We start from the raw sequence: 21,458 nt of genomic DNA, 5'->3' as shown, positions 1-21,458 counted from the left end.
CCAGATTTTGTGGGATGCATTTAGTGACATTTCAGGATGAAGGGTTGATGCCCAGTGCATGAGGCTGTGGGCTTTTTTCTGTCTGTCCCATGCTGATCAGGTGTGGTGACCACCCGCAGGGAACTGGGGTCTATTTCTGGTACTGTCTCAGAGGGTACAGATGTGATACAAAGGCCATTGGAACCTATAGCAACCTGGATTTCAGTGAACTTTGGGGTAAATAGGTGTTTGTTCAGAGATGACTTCTGGGATGGGGGAAGTGCTCCAGCCTCCATGAGCACCCAGGTATATAGGGCAAGAGGCAACTCCTCTACCCGTGACCACCTAAAGCTGGCTACCACTGACGCATCTCTTCACCACAGACCCACCTCTGGATGTTGGGAGGGCCAGGCATCACCCAGGGGCGGCTGATCCCATGTCAAACACTCATCCTAGGGCAAGCAGAAAGAATTGCTCCCAGAAAATGCCTCTGTGTTCGTGGGCTGCTAAAGCAGATGAGTAGTCAAATGACTAACTTAAAGTAGACACCGCACTCCTAGATGGCTGAAGGGAGGTATTTGGGATGGATTTTTATCCTCTCCCTTTATACCCAAGAGCGCCTCTTTCACCAGAGGCTGTTGACTTTCAAACAGAGTTTCTGCAATATCCAATGACAAATAAGAAGAAATAATCAGAAAATGTGGGTTTATTGTTTATTAGATAGTACATTATTCTTTCCATAACTAAGGCTGTCAGGCTTATGTACAGGGTCTTTTTTTTTACGTATGGCCACCTCTGATCCTCCAGCAGGGCTCTGTAAATCTGGGATTACACTGAATTAATTTACTCTCTGACAGCTATCTCCTCCCAGCAGCACATCTTCCTTTCTCTGCTTCTGGCCATGACTGCATTTAGTTCTTTCACAAAGAGCATCTCTCAGCATAAGAGTTTCCCCTCGGAGAGTTAATCATCAATAGCTACATTACTTTAAACGTTTATATTAATCTGAATTACAGTCCCTATAATGTTGACCAGCATTATAAGAGATGTAAATCCCAGTTTAAGTCAGAGCCATCATTTCTCAGTTGCAGTGATTCTGGGCACTTCCAGCAGGCTCCACAGTTCTTGGGGACCTATGGAAAAATTCAGCTCCATCAGGAACCTGAGCTTAGATAGCTGGGTGAATACACATCCTTTGTCATCTCCACCCAACTTTTCCTTGGGGATGTTACTAGTGCCTAATGAAACCTGCCTGTTGATCTGCATAAACAGGGATGAGGGTGTGCCGGGCATCTCGGAGCGGGCGGCTTCTTTGTGTGAAGGGAGGCATGGTCCTTGGGTCTGGAAACATCTCTGAGTTGTTTTGCCATCCTTGGTGCATGTTCCAACGGCAACATTATTGTAAAACAGCTTGGTGTTTACTTTGTGTACAGAAAAGATAAAATCAGCATTTATATGCAAACATGAACCAACAAGGAATTTCAAAATCCTGCCATTTCACTCTTCTGAGAAGAAGAGCCAGAGTTATTGTGTAACCAGAAACATCTGAAAGCTGGGGATTTTCTGGGTCTAAATTCAATTTAGATTATAAGGGACTAATTTAGGATCTGACTGTATCACCTTGGGCAGCCAAAATAGGATCTGAAACACATGGAGACAAGGGCTTTGGGGTGGAGGGTTCTCCATTTGGGACAACCTGAGGCACTATGTGGATCTGAGCTTTCCCTTTACGAATAAAGCTGAAGTAAAAGGTGAAGTAACACGAGCCAGATGCTCAGCCAGGGAGAGCCACCTGAATCCACCCTGATATCCTTGTCTCCCCAGGGAATAGGGGGTGTTCATGTGTCCATCCTAGACCTGCCTTTGCAGTGTGCACAGCTGGAGCAGAACTCAGCACAGGCACATCTGCTTGAATGTCTGAAAGTATCAGACGTGCAGAATAAAGGCTTTCACTGGGATTTCATGGCTGCAGCACCGTACCAAGCCACAGTGCATTTATGATTGCTCGGGAACATGTGCCAGGCTGGGGGCACTGGGAAACTTGGCAGACAGCAGAGGTGAAGCCCCATGCAGGACCAGAGCCCTGGCAGGTGACTGAGCTCTGCCTAAGTGAGCAGGGACTAATAAATATGGACAAACCAGCAGGAACTGAAGGGAAACATGCAGGGGGGAGAAAAGCCAGGAGAGAAGTGAGCAGCCCCCAGGAACAACAGGATGGGCTGTGAGTGGGCTCATGCTGCACAGAGCCCAGCAAATGTTTTTCTCCTCCCTGTGAACATCCCTGGTGCAGGCTGTGGCTGGACATTTGCTCTTCAAAGGCCCATGTGTCCACATGCCCTTGGCTACCCCAACTCGAGCCTGGCTCTGCCCCTCCTATGGGGCTGGCTGACAGCATTTAGATGAAGTGGAAGTAGGGATGCACTCTCTTTTGGGGTGAAATCTGCATCTCCAGCTCACTGTGGGATGCTGGGCTGGCTGAGTGTCCCTGGTGCACAAGTCAGTTCCTGATAACTCTCATGCTCATTCCCTGCTGTTACCCCTGCCTCGATGGGGCTAGTGGGGCTGCAAAAGGAAGCACCTGCCCCAGGGCCAGCTCTCTCGTCCCAGCTTCTACCCATCCCTCGCCTCGGGGTTTATTTACCCGGGGGCGCAGGGATAAATGAGGATAAGAAGGTAGAAAAGGTCATCTGGGTGGTGGCCACAAAGGGGGACATTGTGCCTCCAGGGAGGGGGTGGAAACGCCCGAGGAGCCGGAGACACGGGGGCACTTTGATGCAGTCTGGATGAAAGCGGGGAGGGAAGGGGAGGGAAGGGAGGAGGGGGAGCAAAACAGGGGGAGGGGACGACACCAAAACCCAAAAGGCAACAAAACCTCTCCCAGCTGGGACACAAGTCAGGATAGTGCCTTTATTTAGATGGATAGAGCCAAGCACAATGTGGGGCAGCCGGGGGCCACCCTGCCCCTGTCCCTCAGCAGCCCTTTCAAGCCCTTCCTCCCCGCTCCTCCCCTCCCTCCTCAGTCTCTCACTTTCTTCCATATTTTCCATTTTCTTTTTTCTCCTTTGCTCCCTGTGCTCCACCTCCCACTTCCAGCTTTTTCCCATGGTGAAAGCACTGAGAAAGAAAGTGGGTTGATATCTATGCAAAGTTAATTTTAAGTAGAGATGGGGAGGGGCAACCAAAGGCACTGGAGAAAAATGGGCTTGGAGAGGACCCTGTGGGAGAACCCCTCCCTATACATAAGCCGTGACGCCTGTGTCTCAGCAGAGTCTTCTGGTCCCCAAGCTGTGTGCTGCAAATCCTGCAGCAGGGCTGAATGGTGGGCAAAGAGCACTCAGAGCTGTTAATGCCACACAGATCCTGCCCTCTGAGATGTTTTAGGAGCATTTTTGAACATCAAGGCTACCCCCATGGCTGGAGGGGTTTGGGGACAAGCTGTCACACACATCTGTACCTCTGCTTTTCCCAACCTGCTGTTTTTCAGCTGGCCACCTGACTTTTTCTCATGCTGACTTGCTATCACTTTGTTAAGGAAGAAGCAGAGCCCAGAATTCTTGTTGTAGCTTAAATGTCATCACTGTACTTTGATGTATCTATAATTCAGAGGTACCTCAAAATGAAATTTTAAACTAAGTTTGAACTCAGTTTCACCCAGAGTGAAATCTTTTCTTCAGCAAACAGTCTGCTGTACATTTTGACCATGAAAAAATTTGTCAATCTCAATAAAATGTTGAACATTTTGGAATGAGAAACCATTGCATTCAACAACTTCCAACACAGACCATTTTCTAATGCCAACGCTTCGCTTCTAAAACTCCTCTTATTCACTGCATCTGCTTTTTTACAAAGAATGGTCCCAAATCCTGTCCCCCCAAAACACAGAAGAAGAATACATCTTGTAGGCAGCCTGTGAGGCCTCCTGCCCCAGTCTGTGTCCCACTTCCACTGCACCCTCTCCAGCCTTCTGCTCCTCCCATGATTCCTGCAATGTGCACACTAAATGCAGCCTGTGTCCTACACCCCAGATTCCACCAAGGAACATGACACTGCCCTTGGTTTTACTGCACAGAGTAGGTTGGTTATGATTCCTGCTAGGCCTGAAAGAGTGCCCAGAGGTCCCTTTAACAAGTTGTGTGTTTCTCTTTAACAGCAAGAACTTGCCTACCGGCAACCATTAGCACTCTTCAGCATCATAAACAATCAAATTCAGCTTACACCACGTCTGAACTTGGCTTAGGCACTAGTTTTTCTGCCAGTACATCACTGTTTTCAACTCCAGTCAGCACTGTTTTGAAGTTATTACTGTCTGGTGGCTGGGGTTTTTTTGGTGGTGTATGCATCCTAAATGAGCTTTGTGGTCTTCCCACTTCAAAAGCTTCTCTGCTCTCACCTCCCTTTACTGGCTGTCCTCTAGCAAGACCAAAGACCAAAGGGTATAAACTGTCTCAGCAGCACTCTGGGTCCATGCAGGGATGCAGCCTGTGGGACATGCCTGGGGGCTGCTAGAGAGAGGGGCTGGGGAATCAGACAAGGAGATGGTGCAGAGCTGTGCTGCTTCACCCAGACCCCGTCCCCGTCCTTGTCACCATTCAAATCAGGCCCAAACACAGCATGTGCTGCAAACTTCAAGCTGCTTGAAGCACATCTCACCCTCGCCATTGCCCAGTTTCCTCTGGTGTCTCCTGGGTGAGGAGAAGAGGACAAAGGGGCACCCTGGGCACTGAATCCCGTGCAGGTGTTTCACCGAGAGGACCAGTTGCTTCCACTGACACCACCTGGCTTTCCTTTGATAAAAACAAGCCCATGGTGAAAGCAGGAAAATGGGAATCAGCAGCCTGATTCCCAAAGCAGAGGGCTTTGCAGGTTCTCTGCTGGTAAGGGGATGATGGTATCTATTAATACTTCTAAGCTAGGCTTTTGTTTACCCAGTGGGTTTCACCTGCTTTTTCTGTGGATGGTTCTGCTAAAGTGACTGTGTCTCCTTTGTGGAGCCTTGAAGGAATTGTACGTGGGAAACAGAGTGAAAGGGAAAATGTGTTATAGTATTGCAACACTTCCTACTAGTATTTAACATCCTGACAAAATTCATCTTCTCTACCAAAAAAAAAAATCTTGAAGTGCTTCATTCAAGGGAAAGATATTTGCTGTGTTATAAAAGTGTCAACATTTCACTTACAAATTGGTCATTCTTTTGGCAGTGACTTTAACAAAAAATTCCCCTTGGGGCTATCAGCCTCTTTGTTGGTTTCTCTTCCCTTCAAAAAAAAAAAAAAAAAAAAGGCAAAACCAAACAACTTAAAAAGCAAGCACAATTTACTGGGTCTGGTGACTGGATAACTGTTGTACTGCAGGCTGTGAGTGCTGGGGCTGAGGCCAGGAGATGAAAGGAGAGAACTGATGCTTCTCCAGCAGCAAAGTGGATGCTTACAGGTCAAAGCCTGAAGCACTGCTCTGGTCCCTGCAGCCTTACCACAAGTTTCTCCTTTCCTGATGTTTATGCTTCTGCTGTTATTAACATCTCCTCATAAACAAAAGCATTTATGGAAGGGGAGGGAAGGGTGTCACAGACCAATACTTGAAATAATTTCTCTGTGCTTCTTGCTCTGATTTAATGCACTATGCTCTCCACTGCTGGCCACTTTCTTACACTTGCTTCTCCTTTCCATTTCTATGTTTCTCTACATGACTGTTTATTTCTCCTCTTGTACAACAATGCTGATGGCTTTGGCAGATAACAAATGTGTGTCTAGTCATGGGTTTTTCCTGCTCACCATGTGTGGATGCTGGTTTTGGAGCCTACCATGTGGCTGGGGTTTCTCTGAGTATCTCTCTCCTGCCTCACCTGTAGCACAGCTGTGAGAGGACTGGTGGGCATCACTTCATTTACTCTTTTGCCTCTTTCTTGTGCCTGGGGACAAAAGAGAGGTGACAGCAGGAGTAAGAGGACAGGCAGTGACCTGCAGAAAATGAGAATTTAGTCATCCTGATCTGAACAATGATCTTTGTCTGATTGTAGGCTCTCAAGAACAGGAGAGACTCTCAATTTAATTTACAGCAGAAATCTCAGTCTCTGATGTTTTTGCAACACTTCCCCTAAGCTAAGGATGCTGATGCTCCCCTTCAATTTTCCCTTCCTGAAGATGGTGACAGCAGAGGTGCAAACCAGCCTCTCTTACTGGGAAGGGCCTTAACCATGCCACCTCTCTCTTTTTTGTGCCAGCTTTACCATTATTCTGAGTAGATCTTTGTTATGGGAAAATAATGGGTGGAGGAAAGTACTCAAATATAATAAAAAGACTGAGAATCTGTAAGTGTAAAACCCCTCCATGATCTCAGACAGCCACAGGAGCATCCACTCACTTCTCCAAAGAGCAAGCCCCAGGGACTGGCTTGAGAAGACCTGCAGTGAGTCCCAGGGCTGCTCTGAAAGCACCTGGCAGAGCTCCTCTGTCCCTGTGTGCACAAAGCTCCAAAGGAGCAGGGCGTGTATGGTGTCCCCGGAATTGTAAGCCATTTGTTATAGTGCCCAATAGCCTCCTTAGGGTGTGACATTCACTTGTGATTACACCTGGTGCTGCTTCCCTATTGTTGGCCCCATTATTCCCAGGTGTGCCTTTGGCTAAGGCTTTGTTGGTGGCAGTTTCTGGGAAGCAAATCGAGCCCTCGTTGGCCAATGCCCAAGCTGGGCAAAGCCAGGGCAGCTCTGCCTGCTGTCAGCTGTGCGAGGGGCTGCCTTTCACTCCTAGCTCTGCGCCCTCCCAGGCTCCTGGCCCGCATCCAATCCAGATAAGAAATGCCTGAAAATTGTTGCTGTTAGGCAGCTATTCTGTGACCTGCATGAAAAGAGTGAAATGACCTCGGGACTAGTCTCGGCACACAGCCGTCTGCCCACAAACCGTGGCAGCCTAAAAGCCTCGGTACTCAGACCAAAGGCTGGCAGGACAAGTATGTTCTTGGCGGCTGCTCCTCACGGATGGGAGGGGAGGCAGCAGCAAGCTGATTCACAGGAGCTCCCAAGCTGCCTGTTGTCCCTAACAAGATCTTTATGAGGTGTTAATGTAAATTGAGTTGTTTTACATTGAAACCAATCGTGGGCTGTTTTCTGCACGATGATCTGTGGCAAAGAGGGTATTTACTGGTGATATCTTGTGTGGTAGGAAGAGGAGAGAGCCCTTTTCCCCTGGAGTCTTATCTCCAAATGTTCTCTTTTCTGTGGTGCTGAGCTCTGCTGAAGCCACTCTCTCTAAAAGGAGGACCAGCAATGCCATTCTGGCATGGGGATGCTCCAGGGCATCCTCCTGCCTGCTTCCTAGTCCTTCCTGCGGTGTACAAGCCTTCCAGCAGGCTGCACAGGCCCTTCCTTCAAAAGTATTTTCAGTAGTATGTGGAGAAATTTGGAAGGAGTGTAGCCATGGAACCAAAGCTGAGGTTGCCCATGAAGGACAACATCATCATTTAATCACCAGCAGGCCGTAATGCACAGGACTATTTTTACCATGTACTGGGCTTTAAGTGCTTTGGGTAACAAGAAAAGCTTCCATCAGAGTAACTGAAAAATGCCAAGGAGGGCACCGTGGTTGAAAATGGAAGGGTTCTTTCTGCCTGGGGATGGGGGCAGCTAATCTTGACACCATCCTGCAATTTGTTTCTGCTTTATTAGCCATGTCTGTGGCCTGTGAAATGTTGCTTGGGAAAATGGGAACCCATCAGTGGATGGAGATGTGAGAGGTTTACAGAAGTGTGCTTTGCACACACATTGACAAGCGTGTGCCCCCTGGAGTCCCCAGCCTTTTTTTCCCCTTAATTCTCAGAATTCCTCAGCATATCTTCTTCTGCCTGAATCTGACCAAATGACTCTCCTGCAGCCCTGTACCTTAGAGCTGGGATTTTGTCTTGCTGGGAGCTGGGGTTTCCATTTTAGGCACTGAGTTTCTAGTTGTACATCTAAAGAGAAATGATGTTCTCATCAGAGGCATTCCCCATCCCGGCCACAAGTGTTTCATGTAGCACTTTAGGTAGGCACCCAGGCTTTCTGGAATCCCTCAGGGGAGCTCCTGGTTGATGGCAGCTAACTCAGACACTGAGGGTCCCATCATCAAGTGTAGCTGGCTCCTCCAAGCAGGGGAAGTACCTGGCTGAGAGACAGGTCTGCTGTTACTCTTGCTGCTGACAGGTGACTCTCGTGGTCAGAGGGCTTTCATCTCCAAGTCTTTGAACTATGCATAAATGGAGTAGGGTTCTAGGTGTGAATTTTTAGGGTCAGAAGTCTTCTCAACCAGGTCCAAGCAGTCTTCAGGTGGTGCTGAAGATGACTGAGCTGGGCTGGCTGAAGGTACTCGCTGCAACTGCCGCAGAACCTCCCTTGCATCCTCCCGAATGCTTCCTTTGGAGGGCACAATGTTTCAGTACCCTTCTCTCTGGTGTAGCAGAGCTCTCTTTGGCAGGTTGATCTGAGAATCTGCTGATGACTTGTCACCACAACCATGGCTGGGGAAAGGAGTCTCTCTGTCCATCCTGTGTTTCTAAAACACATATACATCCTTTTTCTTGCACCTTCTTCCCCCTCAACTGTTTGGAAGACTCGTGACCACTGTGGGGTTTTTGAAATAAAATTGTACATTCCTGATTTCCCTCTAGCTCTGACTGAAGCACTGACTGACAGCATTAAGATAACTTGTGATGCTGACTAAGCTCTTTTCCCCCCTAATATTAGTATTGCTTAAGTGAAAATTGCTTACAGCTGATTTCTTGCTAATAGAGTTACAGTTGATACTGCTTCAAAGTTGGTGCAATGGTATCTGGGGCGATCAGATGAACATGGTAACAATGCTGGGAGTTACTTGACTGAGAGCCAAATACTGCTTTTGGAAATACTAAAATGATTAGTGCACCTAAGGAAGGAAAACAAACACCCTGCCCAGCAGTAGTAACATGCTTTAAAAAATGCATTCTGCAATAATGGGACACTTGTGCAGACCAATGCCGCAGTCCCAATTTCTAAACTGCTTGGAAAAGATGACATGATGTTGGTTTAGGCTGAGAATAAATATGTGGGAGTCTAAATGAGTTTATGTTTGGCTAATTTTCTGGAGGTCATCTGTGAGGATGAAGGCCTTAAACTCTGTCTGGGGAAAGGTACCATGTTACTCCCCTATTCCACCAGCCCTTCCTACTGCTGCTGCCGCGCACAGCCCAGGTCAGCTCACAGCCCTTGCTCCTACCTGGGGTACTGTTGAAGAGCCACAAAGGGCATAAAACCTTTGCCAGACATCTATTAAGCACTTGAATTCTCCGTATCTTTCAAAGGGATGGTTTATTAGAGCAACTTTTACTAGGGAATGAACTTGAAGCACAGTAACTATTGCTTTTGATTACAGGCTCCTAAATGCTGCTTGCTCTTAAAGCCTTCATTTTCCCATGGCTTGTTTTGGAGGTTTTTGTTTCTTCTTCAAATGGAATCATCTATGTGGAATACTTTTACAGATCTGGATTACAGAGCATCCATTGCAATTACTGAATCTGGAATTGCTGAGTGACACTCCTGAAAAATTTTACCTTCCCAGTAATAAGGCAGCAGAGATTACACACAGGGTCCCTGTAAAGTAGGTCAATTTTAATAACCATTTCTGCTTTGTGTTCGTTCAGCATATTCTACAGGCCAGCCCATTTTGCTCCATTCAACTCCTAACATTCACTAGAGCTCTCTAAGGGAATTAACAGTCTCTGCCATAGTTTTTCATGCCATCAGCCCTGTGTTTTATTTCACAGCATTCTCACCCACACAGTTTTTACCTTTGTCTCACCTGCCCTGAAGCAGGTCTTCAGTATGAGCCCAAAAGTAATGGACAGAGCTTATGAGTCTGCCTATAATTTCCAAGGAGCAATTAATGTTTGCTTATTGCCTTTAGATAAAGACTGTGTACACGCAGCTCAAGTTAGAGTAGGACAAGGTGGGACGCTGTGGTTATGGGTGGTTTTTAAAGGACAACACTGTTCTCAGAGGTGCTGCTTCCCTGAATAAAGGCACCCCAACCTACCTCCTGAGAGTTGCTGCCAGGACAAACAAACTTCAGATACCCACTTCCTCTTTACCTTCCCATGAGTCTCCCATCATCCCAAGCAGGGGCAACATAGCCTCCTGCAGCTGCACTTTCAGCATGTTCAGGACAGGGGTTAACAGCACCGAACCTGCCTTGTCTCCTACGCACATCTGCAGCTCCCCACAGGCAGGACTTGCTCCAAGCGCTGAATTTATAAAACTTGAATGGGGGGAAAAAAAGTAAACCTGGAAATTATGCTATGCCACTTCTTATTCCTTTCTGTATGTGAAACCTGGTCCAGGGAGAGCTGCCTCTGCTGTATTGCCCCTTACTCCTCTCTCCCATCCCTTCAGGCCACAGTTAAGTCACCTTGGGCATTTCTGGCAAATACACACATATATCTTACAGCCCTGAAGCCATTTATAAATAGGTTTTTATTTATAAAGTCAATTTACATAAAATATGATACTCTCTTAAAAACTGCATATGTACAACATAAGAAATCCTAGCAAGTGCATACAAAAATGCCTTCAATACATTTTTTTAAAATAACTTCAGTTTTCAGAGAGGTGGACCTTCACACCAGGCAAACTCAGACACCACGTTAAAGCACAACATAAGTTTACAGTCTTTTACCAAAGTGTTTGGAGAAAAGAATTAAAAACAAACCAAACAAACACCTTTGCATCTATAACGTGTATGTTCCCAAAACATTCCAGCTGGTAGTGTTCAAGAACAAGTGGATAGGACCTGCTAAAAATAGAACCATCTCATCCCTTTTCTCTAAGGTGTGTTGTACAAAAATAAGTCTTCATACACCAGTGTCCCTATAGGCAGTTCAAGTTACATATAAAATAGAATCTGACATGATAAAAATTCCCTCCCCCTCCAGAAACAAGGAAGCATCAAGTGTTTCTAATGTCTTTTTTTTTTCTTTTCCACCCCTCCAAAGCAACACCAGACAGCAGCGGCGGGGGAAAGCAGCTTCGCTCGGGCATCCTCTCCGTGGGTCGGCAGCTCCCAGCGGGCAGGTGGAGCCGCTGTCCCCGCGCAAGGAGCGGGACCCCGCAGCCAACTACCCCATTGCACTTTCCACAACCAGAAGACGACGGCTGAACCTGGCGAGAAAAGCAGCCAGCGGGGCCAGGCCGGGGTGGAGGTCAGTACTTTCGGGGGATGCTGCTGCCGCCGCCGAGACCGCGGGTGCCGATGTGCTGCGGGCTGAGCGCGGCTGCGGAGAGACGTGAGGAGAGCCCCGGTGGGTTCGTGCCCCACTCCCCAGAGCGCCGGGGGAGGAAGCGGTGCCCCCTCCCCTCCGCTGCCCCTCACCTCCCGCCGTGTCAGTAGCTCCCCAGCCAGCTGGTGAAGTCCAGCAGCTCCCGCTCCTCGGGGCTGAGCGCCACGTCGTAGCCGCTCTCCTCGGAGGAGCACGGCGAGCCGGGCGCGGAGGAGGCGAAGGAGGGCGAAGCGGAGGAGTAGCCGCCGCCGCCGCCAACCTCCCCGACGGCCACCCGCCCGCGGCCGTCGGGGAAAGAGGCGGCGGCGTCGTGCTCGTCGAGGAGCCGCTGCAGGGCGCGGATGTACTCGACGGCGGAGCGGAGGGTCTCCACCTTGCTCATCTTCTTGCTGGCGGCGCCGTGGGGGACGTGCTGGCGGAGGGCGGCGAAGCCCAGGTTGACGAGCCGCACGCGGTTGCGCTCCCGCTCGTTCCGACGGGCCACGGCGGCCGCCGCCGCCGCCCCGGTGCCCGGCAGGGCGGCGAAGGCCAGGCGGCGCTTGCAGCGCAGCAGCTCGGGGGAGGCGGGCCGCCGGCGGCCGCGGGGTGCGGCGGAGGGCAGCGGCGGCAGAGCCCCGCCGTTCATCGCCGGGCGGCCACGGTGGCGGCGGGTGGAAAAAAAAAAAAACAACAAAACCAACCAAAAAACCAAAAAACAAACTAACAACCAAAACTTTAAAAAAAAAATTCAAAACTAAATTTAAAGCGAAGCAAAGGAGGCGGGTGTGGGCAGCGCGGGGCAGTTCACCCCCATGCCCGTGCTCTCCCGCCGCCGCTCCGCGCCTCTGCGGCGAGTCCCGCTGCCGGCCGGCCCCTTATCAACGCGCCGCCGCCGCCGCTCGCGGGCCCCCGCCGGCCGCACGCGCCGCGCACGCCGCGCCACGCGCGCCCGCCGCCGCCGCGCCCCCGCCCGCGCCCTCCCTCGCGCGCGCACCCGCCCCCGCGCGCGCCCGGCGCGTGGCGCCGCCGGCAGCCGCCCCCCCCTCCCCTCACACGCACACACACACAGAAACACCTCCACACACACCCACACACACCCACACACACCCACAGAGCCGTCCGCGGCCCTGCTGCAACCCTCCCCTCAAATCACCGCCCCTGCCCTGGCAGTTTTTAACATTTTATTTTAATTTAGTTTTTATTATTACTCGGGGGTGGGGCCGGACTCTCGCCCCGCCTCCCCCGCACCTCACGGCGGGCAGCCGGGACTCCCCGCTGCCCTCGGTGAGTTGGAGGCCTCGGGCCCTGTCCCTTCAGGTGTGCCACCAGCCCGCCCCCTCCCCAGGCCGGGTACCCGCGGGTGCCGGCGTGCCGAAGGCGGTGTCCGGGCAGCGCGGCTGCTCCCAGGGCTTTCCCTGCGCAGCGGAGAGTGCCTGCGCCTGGCCGTCCGTCGGTGCTTGCCTGGCAGACAGACGGGACACACCGGGGCTCTGCTTTGGTACATCCCCCAAAAATGTATAGCAGCAAAGATTTATAGTAATGGCGTGGGTCTTCTTACCAGCGCCGTTCTCCACAGACCAGCCTTTTGGGCTTCAATGGAAGTTTCAAGGATAAAAGCATGGAGGCAAGAAGGAAAACACAAAGTATTTGTAGCTCGGGGGTTGCAGCCCGGCTTCCCTCTGCCATGCCAGGCAATCCTCCTTGACTCTCCATCAAACAAGCCTTTCTTCCAGCTCCGGTGGGAAGAGCAGCAGGGTAAGGTGCATTCTGATAACTGGGAGGACAAAGGAGCTTCCCCTTGGAGTCCTGGCAACTTGTAAGAAGAAATAACTTGCATGGTGTTTTGCTAAATAAACAAGATGGATGGAGGGGGAGCGACATGAACCCACCGCCCTGGGTCTGTGTACACTCTCACAGCTTCAGTATGAGCTGTCCTCAGGGCTTTGCTCCCGCCCAGCCTTTAGGGGAAAAAAAAAAATCCAAGGGTGTGAGGCAGTTCAGTTACAGGGCTTCACTTTTTGGGGGCGGACATAACCCAGTGTCAGGAAAATGCTCCAGGCTGGTGTCTTTGAGACCAACTTGGTGATGGGTATGTGTCATCACATGGACAGGTGCCAGCAAGGCTCTGCAGCACGATTTGGATATCAAAGGATTTGTATTCCCCTGGCTGCCCTGAACCGCATTGCTGCTGGTGCTCAGGTGTATCTAAGCCAAAAATGGTAGTTCAAAACCTATGCATGATTCCTTGATGTGACACGGAGGGGGCTTTTTTTGTACCTGGGTATTTGGGGAGCACTAAGGCTCCACTATGTTGAAAGAGAAATATTTTTCCTGGGGGTTGGTTGCAATGGCAGCGCCTTGGAGGAACCAACCCCACTGCAGGGTCACAGGCAGCCTCGCTGAAGTTCCTGACAGTAAGAATCCTGTGAGCCCTTTGATTTTCTGGTAGTCAAACACGCAGGAGCCTTAGCACCCAAATTCAGCAGCTCCTGAGACATTCTTGGCTGTGCTGTAGACCTGGGGGCAAAGCAATGAGCAGTCCTACAGCTTCTCTGAAGGACTTGACCTGAGAGGAGCAGCTCATGGCATGCAGTGCAGGCAGGAATGTTTTCCTGATGGGTTCCCAGCAGCACAGGGGAGCTGCCTGTGCTTTGTTGGGAGTGCACAGGTTGCTTGCTCAGCTCAGACCATGTCATGCACTTGTCTCCAGCATCTGCAAAACTGCCCTGGCTGGAGCAAGGGGCTTCCCTTGTGCTCACTGTCAGACATAGCTTAGTCAGTAGGAGCATTACTTCAGTGGAGTAATACTGATGTTCTTTTATTACCTCGTCTCTAATTTCTGCTGAAAACCTTTCACACAGGAAAGGGGAAGCTGCTGCCCTTGAAACTTTTCAAGAGAAAGCCTTCTGTATCGAAGTGCCACACTCAAGAGTAATAACTGGATTTTTATCATGCAAAAATAGCTACAGGGAATTTTTTTCATTAATAACGTACACCAGTAAACCCAGTCTCAAGGGAGAGCAGGCAGCCTCCAGCAACAGAGATTCTACACTCAGCTCAGGGGTGAGCTTAACTTGTCCAAATTGGCTTCAGGGATGCTGATGTTTCCATCCAGATGTAGCCGTCGAGAGTCTGGGCCTGAGCACAACGCACAGCAAGTGCTTATACTTTCCTAGCAGTGCAGCTGGCTTCCCAACAGTCTGCAGGAAGGTAGGTGGGTAGGTACATCTTGTACTCAGAGAAATGCAATCTCCTTTGAAATCTCTTTATAAAGTTAATGACTATGTAAGGATCCAGTAGAACAAGACATCATTAAACACTGTCTGTGTTCACAATCAACTTCCTGATCATAATCTGGGCAGAGAGAGCATCCAGCAATGTGCTACCCATCCCCAGAGAGTGAGGAGAAGAAATTCTCCTCTCCTAGAGCAGGTAAGGCAAAAATGGTAACTGCATGGTTGGTGTGGACACCTTTTAGCTCCATGTGGCTTCAGCCAGTGGGCTGCAAGGTGGCCAAACGATGCTCAGGGAGAAGGGAAAAGGGCCTCTGGAAGGGGCCTCTACACTACACGTTAGTTCTTGCACCTGCCAAAGGTGAGAGCAAAGCGCTGCCCCTGGCTTGGCACGTGTGTCAGCAGGAAGGCTGCAGGTGGGGTACTGGGTTAGTCCTGGTGCCACCCATGCATTACAGCCAGCTGACAAGAGCTTATTTTACCAAAACTTTCAGGACTACACTGGAAAGAAATGGAGGTCCAGTTGTAATAAAGCTTGAGAGGGTGAATGCAAGAAATAAAGGATGATGGGCAGTTAAGCAGCCCTGTTCTTGGTGAGCCCGTTTACCAGGCTGGGCTGTGCTCACACGGTTTTGCCAGGAGCAGGGCTACATGGGGCAGGGCTTGCATTATTTCTTCAGGTCTATCACCTTCACAGCTGGCTCCTGGGCAGTTATGGTTTGCAGTTAGATAGCGTGTGAAAAAGAAAAAATAATTTAACTTGAGTAGAGCACTGTGCTTTAGAGCTATGAGTACGGTTGTTTCAGTGGAGAAAGAAGTTCATTTGAGTTTATTCTTTGAAGCTCCCTACCTTCAGCTTATGCTCTTTTCCAATGCAATCTTTCTCTGGCTTGATGAACTATTTTTAATAACTCTTCTGACATTTTATTTGTTCACCCATAATAATTTTAAATTGCCTGGGAATCACTAGAGGATTTCTGAGACACACTTTGAAAGTAATAGTAAGTAAAGAAGTGCTTTGGAAATCTTATGATTTCTCTCTGGTTTTGTGCCTTCCAATGCAGCCTCCAGCCAGCCTTGTTTCCATTCACAGTGGAGTTGTATGGTGCATCTGAAGCTTGGCAAAGCCCAGCACCCCCCCCTTTCCTCCTCTCTTTCCTTTCTTGAAAAGAGATGGCCCCGGGTTTAAAAGTTGATTTTTAGCTTTGATTGTGTGTATGTGCTATATGAATGCTAAACAGCCTTTACAATGCATCCTTGTGATGTGCTCGCAGGCTGTGAGGTCTGCCTGGCCTCCCATCATCCCTACGGCTGCGCTGCGGTTTGATATGGACATGTTTTATTTACGAGCGAGCTTTAGGGTGAATCCAGCCGTGTTACGGGCAGTAGCTGAGGGACCGAGTAGGCTGAGCCACTGATGCTTGTAAATCTGACACATTTGGAGCTGCTTTCTGCTGTGGAGGAGAGGTATTTTCCCCAGTGGTGCAGTGGGCTGGAAAAGGAGGCGGTTTCTGAGAGGCAGCAGAGACCTGCACAGGTGTGTCCTGCCTGGATGATGGGTGTAGTTTTGGCTCCTGGGTGACATCCTCCTTCTTGCTTCCAGCCCATCCTTTCTCAGGAACATGAGTATCAGTGCCCCAAAGCCAAGGGGGAAGTTTCTCTTCCCTGCTGCATTGACAGAGTTCAAGCAGCCAAGGCTGAGGCGCTGCTGTTCCATCAGTGGTGGCTGCACTGATGGAGTGGGAGCCGGAAAAGTGGATGTCAAGAAAGCATCAGTATGAATTCAGCCTCTTCTTCTCCATTTGTGTTTAGTGTCCCAAGTTCACCCCATGAAGCATTAACATATAAAATCGCCCAGCTCTTTCAGAACATCTCTCTGACAGAGTGGGCATCGTTTCCCTCCAGCTCAGAAGAGGGTTGGGGGTTTATAGCTTTGCAAAAAAAATTTGATCTGGCTTTGTTCCCTTTTTTAAATTAACCCTTCCCTTCTGGATGAGACGGCACATCCCTCTGCATCCCCATGCATCTGGGGATGAGGCTTTCCGTAACAGAAATGTGCAAGCTGCCACAAAGCTAGAAAGAGTGGACCTGTGCTTCCTGGGGTATTTTCAGACTCACTACCATCTTTCCATGCTCCAGCTGATAACCAATGATAAGGTAGGAAGCCACAGGCAGGAGCTGTGGTCACCTGTGGTTTTGGACTGCTTTTGGGAGTGATAAGTTGGGCTTTTGCAAAGGGAATCAATTGATGGAACCTGCCAGGGTGGGTAGGAGGCTGAGTCTTGCTGGAAAAGCCATCCTGACATCCAGCCCGCGTGCTGGCTGTGAGGGTGGTTCCCCGACATGCCACCAGCCCTGCCTCTTTTCCCACTGGGTTGCAGGGACACCCTGCTTCTCACCTCTCTGGGCAGAGAGGTGGGTGTGTGCCTGCTGAGGCAGGTGTGTGCCAACAACGGGACACCCAGAGGAAGTTTAATCCCATAGAAAGTGAAGTGTTCCAGAGCTTGCCTTGTTGATGGGCACAGGTAGGATGACCCCAGAGAGTCCCCTGCTCTCCCTTCAGCAGTGCCCTTCCATGTGCCAAATGTGTCTTCCTTAATCACAGCCCAACATCTTAATATGCCAGCTCTACTGATGCTCCTGCTTTCTTTTGGGTGAGGGAGTGAATTTCCTTTTGGCTTTTGTGAATGTGAGACAGCAACTCCTTTTGCTCTTGTTATTTTTGTGATGTTAGAAATCCACATATGCTGTTTCCCAAACAGGAAACTTTCAAGGCACACCTGTATGGGATAGAGGGCAAGAGAGAGAAAAAAGGAACAGCAGAAGATCCCTCCACCCCTTAGCCCAGAAGGCAGAGCAGTTAGTGGAGGGTGGGCACAAAGGCAAGCACCAAGCACTGCAGGTAGGAGAAGCATCAGAAGACATGGTCAAGCTACTCAGGAATAGTAATTTTCAACCAAAACAGGAAGGAGCTGTTTAAACACAGGTGTCTGACGTTACAGACCTGCTTTCAGAGCTCCCTGAGTTAGTGAAGGTACCCGTTTTTATGGCTGGAGACAAAAGGAGGCAGGACATCTTTTGTGGGAAAACTAGCAGCCCTTCCAAGGCGTGTAGATTACTATTTTGGGACCTCTCAGGTGGACATGAGGTGAGGTGCGAGGCTTCTGCAGGAACTGAGGAGACTTTTATGGAACTGGGGAGGGAAATGCCTTTTAGAAAGCCCACGTCGATGATCTCGCCCTTCGGGAAAAGGTTCTGCTGGCCTGTGGGGACCTCTAGTGAGAGACTTGGCTTCGCACAGGTCTCTGCGGTGGCAAGGTGTTTAGAATTGGAGAAGGAAGTGGGATCCAGCGGGAAACGGAGACGGGCTCCGTGTTTTTTTTTCCCTGTCCGCCGCTGTGAAACAGGCTCTGCGTGTGCTCAGGGCAGGTGACACGGTGACTGTCGCTCCTGGCTGGGCTGACGTGGCTTGGTGTTACACACACAGCTGTGCTCATACGTCCTTGCAGCCCTTCCAGATTTAACCTGTAACTCCACCGGTGGGCCAGCTCTTTTATTTTTGTACCAGGGATCCTTCTTGAAAATGCAGGTGACAACACCCCCGTCTGTCCTCTACTACCAGAAGAAGTGATGGGTGCCCACAGTTCTGAATTCTGATGCAATCCTAATGCTTACAGTGTCTTATAAGGCATTTTTCCCACCTGGTCTGTTCCGAGGGGTCCAGCTCCTAAATGTGGATGGCTTGGCATCAGCTGCCTCACCAGTCTGTTGTCCTCTCCTCAATGCCCTCCTGCCCTGCTGTCTATCCATTGGTTTTCCTCAGATGGTCTACAGCTGGTGGCCAGAGGAGGAAGGTCTCTGTCTGCACATGGGTACCTCAGTGTCTCCTCCTGGGCATCAGGGCAGGGACCCATGAGCCATGGTTTTGGCACTGGCTGTGGCAGCTCTCACTGGTGTCTGCGAAGGCTGCAACCAAGATGATCTGCAGGAAAACTTGGAAGAAAGCTAGTGATGTAGTCAGAAAATCATAACATGCTTTCCCCCATGCTTATGGCTTTGTGCAACTCACTTTCTCTTCTTTTTGCTTTACAAAATGCATCTTCCTTCCTTTTTTCACTCCTCTCCTCCTCCTTTGTCATCTTCCTGTTACTGCAGTTACTGTTGCAGAATGGTTTTACTTTTTTACTCCTTTTGTTTGCCACCTGACAGGAGTGCAATTATTCACCTGTCCTCCACCAGCCTGGTTCCAAAAGTAAGGATAATTAAGGCACTCAGTCATTCAGGCTCACTTTGGCCAGATCCTTCTTGAGACTTCTTTGTGATTTACTTTTAAGAAATATGCATTCAGGAGACAGCTGGTTTTGAAGAAATCACCTGAGTCTTCTGCAGCCACAGGTCCATGGAGTCTTCAGCTAGGAGAGGGGAAAGGAAGAGTTAAAATGTCCATGGACAGTGAGGGTCTCCTGAGCAGGGGGTTATATGTCCATATAACCATTTTCCTGAATAAAATACTACCAAATGTGGTTTTTCCCTTATCTACAAGTGCAAGTTCTAATAGAGGCTCAGCCAAAGGTTATTGCCATGTGATGCTTTTACATGGGGAGAGAAGACTCTTACATAAATCTGTTTGGGGGGGGGGGGGGGTTAATTTCTTATTTAAACAATAGGCTATTCTTTTTTAAATAGTGTTTTCCTAGATGTTTTTACAAAATATTATTTATATATATTATGAAAAAAATGTTATGGACAATGTTCATTAAGCAAAAATGCATCCCAGTGAAAGTCAAAATTGGCATATTTTGACACTGACTCTTGACTAATCAGTTTAATTATTTTTTAAAGGAGCTTTGCTCCATACTCCATGAAAGGTTGTTTTTCTGTATGCCTTTCCTTCTTCCCCAGCTGGCTGTATGGGAGCTGATAGCAGCTAACTGAGGGCCTGTGCAGAAGGTGACTGCCCTAAAGAGGATTTAATAATCAGGCAGGAGGAGGTGCATCAGCACGTGGTGGGACTCCACTTCCTGAGAGGCCCCACTGTGGCCATGCCTCCCTTTGGTGGAAACCCAGGCTTTATCAAGAGCTGGAGAGACCAACGGCCAGCTCTCTCTGGGGGCAAGCTGCCATGGAACTGAGGTGCGGGATGAGGACCACCAAGTGCCAGCTGCTGGTGACCAGCCTCTGTGTCATGGTGAGCAGGCAGGTTTGGGGGGATCTTTGCAGAACCGAGGTGAGCTGTTCCCTTTCCCATCCCCACTCCGGGAGGGGATGGTTTTCCCACGTTCTGTTTTTGGCGGGTGGAGGGCAAGCACAGCCAACTGCCTGAGTTATCATTGCACCATGGGTGGTTATCGCTGGCCACCAGCATGCCCCCCTCCTCTGATAGACTTCTGGTTTCTCAAGGCTGTCACACCACTGCAGCTCTTTCACAACTCAGCAGCTTCCTCCAAGGAGAAAGAAAAGGTCACTGCTGGCAGAATGGGTGGGAGCAAAAAAGACATTTACTCCTGTCTCCTTGGAGCAAAAGAGAGAGGATGGACCTGCTGCAGTCACACTTGCTGCTGGGAGGGTGGGATCAATGAGGATATGAAACCACAAGGCTTTGGTGGAAGCGTGTGTGAGAAACATGTGGATTGGCACTGCAAAGTGAAAGCAATTCCATGGACTCTCTTTATCAGCTTTTGACATAAATTCAAGGGGAATTTCTGGACATCTGCTGTTAGAGCTGATGGGAAATGGTAGAAACTGGAGAACACTTCTTGTGGATGCTTTGACCTGTATGTTCTTGTTACCTTTTCACTTCATCAAAACTTGCCAGCATAAAAATAATAATAATAATAACAGTAATAGCAATAATCTGTATTTAGTTCAAAGAGTGTTGGTGGCTTATTAAGGGTGTAATTAAAAGATAATACCTTATTTTGGGCCACAAATGAAGTTTGTAGTTTTTCCAAATTTCAATATTCCAAGACTGCAGTGGCTGTAAGGTGGGTTCTCTCTTCCAAATAACAGAATATGCCACTTGGAGGAAATGAAAGAAGGATTGGTACTAAGCATGTGTTAGAGGAGAAATTAAGGCACAGCTGCTGTGAATGGTTAGAATCACATTCTCACTGTTGGGAGGATTTTAGACTGGTGTTTCTCAGAAATCTGAGCTAAGTGGTGTTGTACTTAATATTTTGCTGGGCGTGGGTCAAGATATGCAGCAATGCACAGTCTGAAGGATCAGAAGGTGCCACAAATTAGGCTGACAAAATGCTATGGTTTGGATGGATTTAGTCTCTGAGACCGTAAGCCTCCAGCAAAAGCTATTAGAAAATGTCACACAGTAGGGATTATGTTGAGATCACATTGTCATGTTTGACACAGGTATAGCTGCCTCATGTTTCCGTATTGTAAAGGCACAAAATGATGAAGCCTTATCTTCAGAGCTAGGAGTAGCCTTACATTTTGTATTTTCCAGGCTCATTGCACTAGATTTGGAGTTTGCTTTGCTGCTGGTGCCTTTGTCCCAGCTCTGCCACCAGCATTGCTGAAAGGAGCCCAGCCCTAGAGCCAGGTGCCACCAGAAATGCTCCCTCTCCATCACCTGGAGAAGTATGGACATGCAAGTAGTTACCGCAAGCCTGAAGCATACCGGTGCTCTCAGGGGTGAGACAGAAACAGACAACACTTTGCAGAGACAGAAACCACCATGGACAACTTAGAGTAGTACAGGACTCAGATCTTTGTGCTCTGCCATAGGAAACAGAGCCAACAGCAGAGAGCCAACAATGCAACTATTGCAAAGAGCAGAGCAGAGAACTTCACCCTGCTCAAAACCCCAGTTGAAGCTGGCAGCCCTCACAGCCACACGTGCACAGTCTGTAGAGTAGGGTGGCACTGCACAGGTGTGCTGCAAGAGCATCAGTCCTCTCAGTTTTCTTCATATGATGGGAATTTCACCCATAGGCACTGGCCAAAAGACTGTGGGCTGCACAGTGTCACATGCAC

The 21,458-nt window shown here is 49.3% G+C and overlaps 2 protein-coding genes across 2 annotated transcripts in view; one reads left to right on the top strand and one right to left on the bottom strand.

The window, feature by feature from the left end:
• Positions 1-10,434: 10,434 nt before the first annotated feature.
• On the bottom strand, positions 10,435-12,141 carry ASCL2 (achaete-scute family bHLH transcription factor 2). Its single transcript, XM_059849040.1, has 2 exons — positions 11,349-12,141; positions 10,435-11,250 (listed from the first exon to the last, which is right to left on the bottom strand). The coding sequence occupies exon 1, from the start codon at positions 11,879-11,881 to the stop codon at positions 11,360-11,362; it is 522 nt and encodes a 173-aa protein (XP_059705023.1). The 5' UTR covers positions 11,882-12,141; the 3' UTR covers positions 10,435-11,250; positions 11,349-11,359.
• A 1,706-nt stretch (positions 12,142-13,847) lies between these two features.
• Positions 13,848-21,458, top strand: part of TSPAN32 (tetraspanin 32) — a 36,582-nt gene continuing 28,971 nt past the window's right edge. The window contains exon 1 of the mRNA XM_059849039.1: positions 13,848-19,656. Coding sequence (XP_059705022.1) covers positions 19,591-19,656 — 66 coding nt within the window. The 5' untranslated portion in view covers positions 13,848-19,590. The remainder of the gene's footprint in view (positions 19,657-21,458) is intronic.

This window comes from Haemorhous mexicanus, chromosome 6 (genome assembly GCF_027477595.1).
Source record: "Haemorhous mexicanus isolate bHaeMex1 chromosome 6, bHaeMex1.pri, whole genome shotgun sequence".
In the NCBI taxonomy this organism is placed as follows: domain Eukaryota; kingdom Metazoa; phylum Chordata; class Aves; order Passeriformes; family Fringillidae; genus Haemorhous; species Haemorhous mexicanus.
Note: the sequence above shows the minus strand (reverse complement) of the source record. Positions and strands in the feature narration are given on the sequence as shown.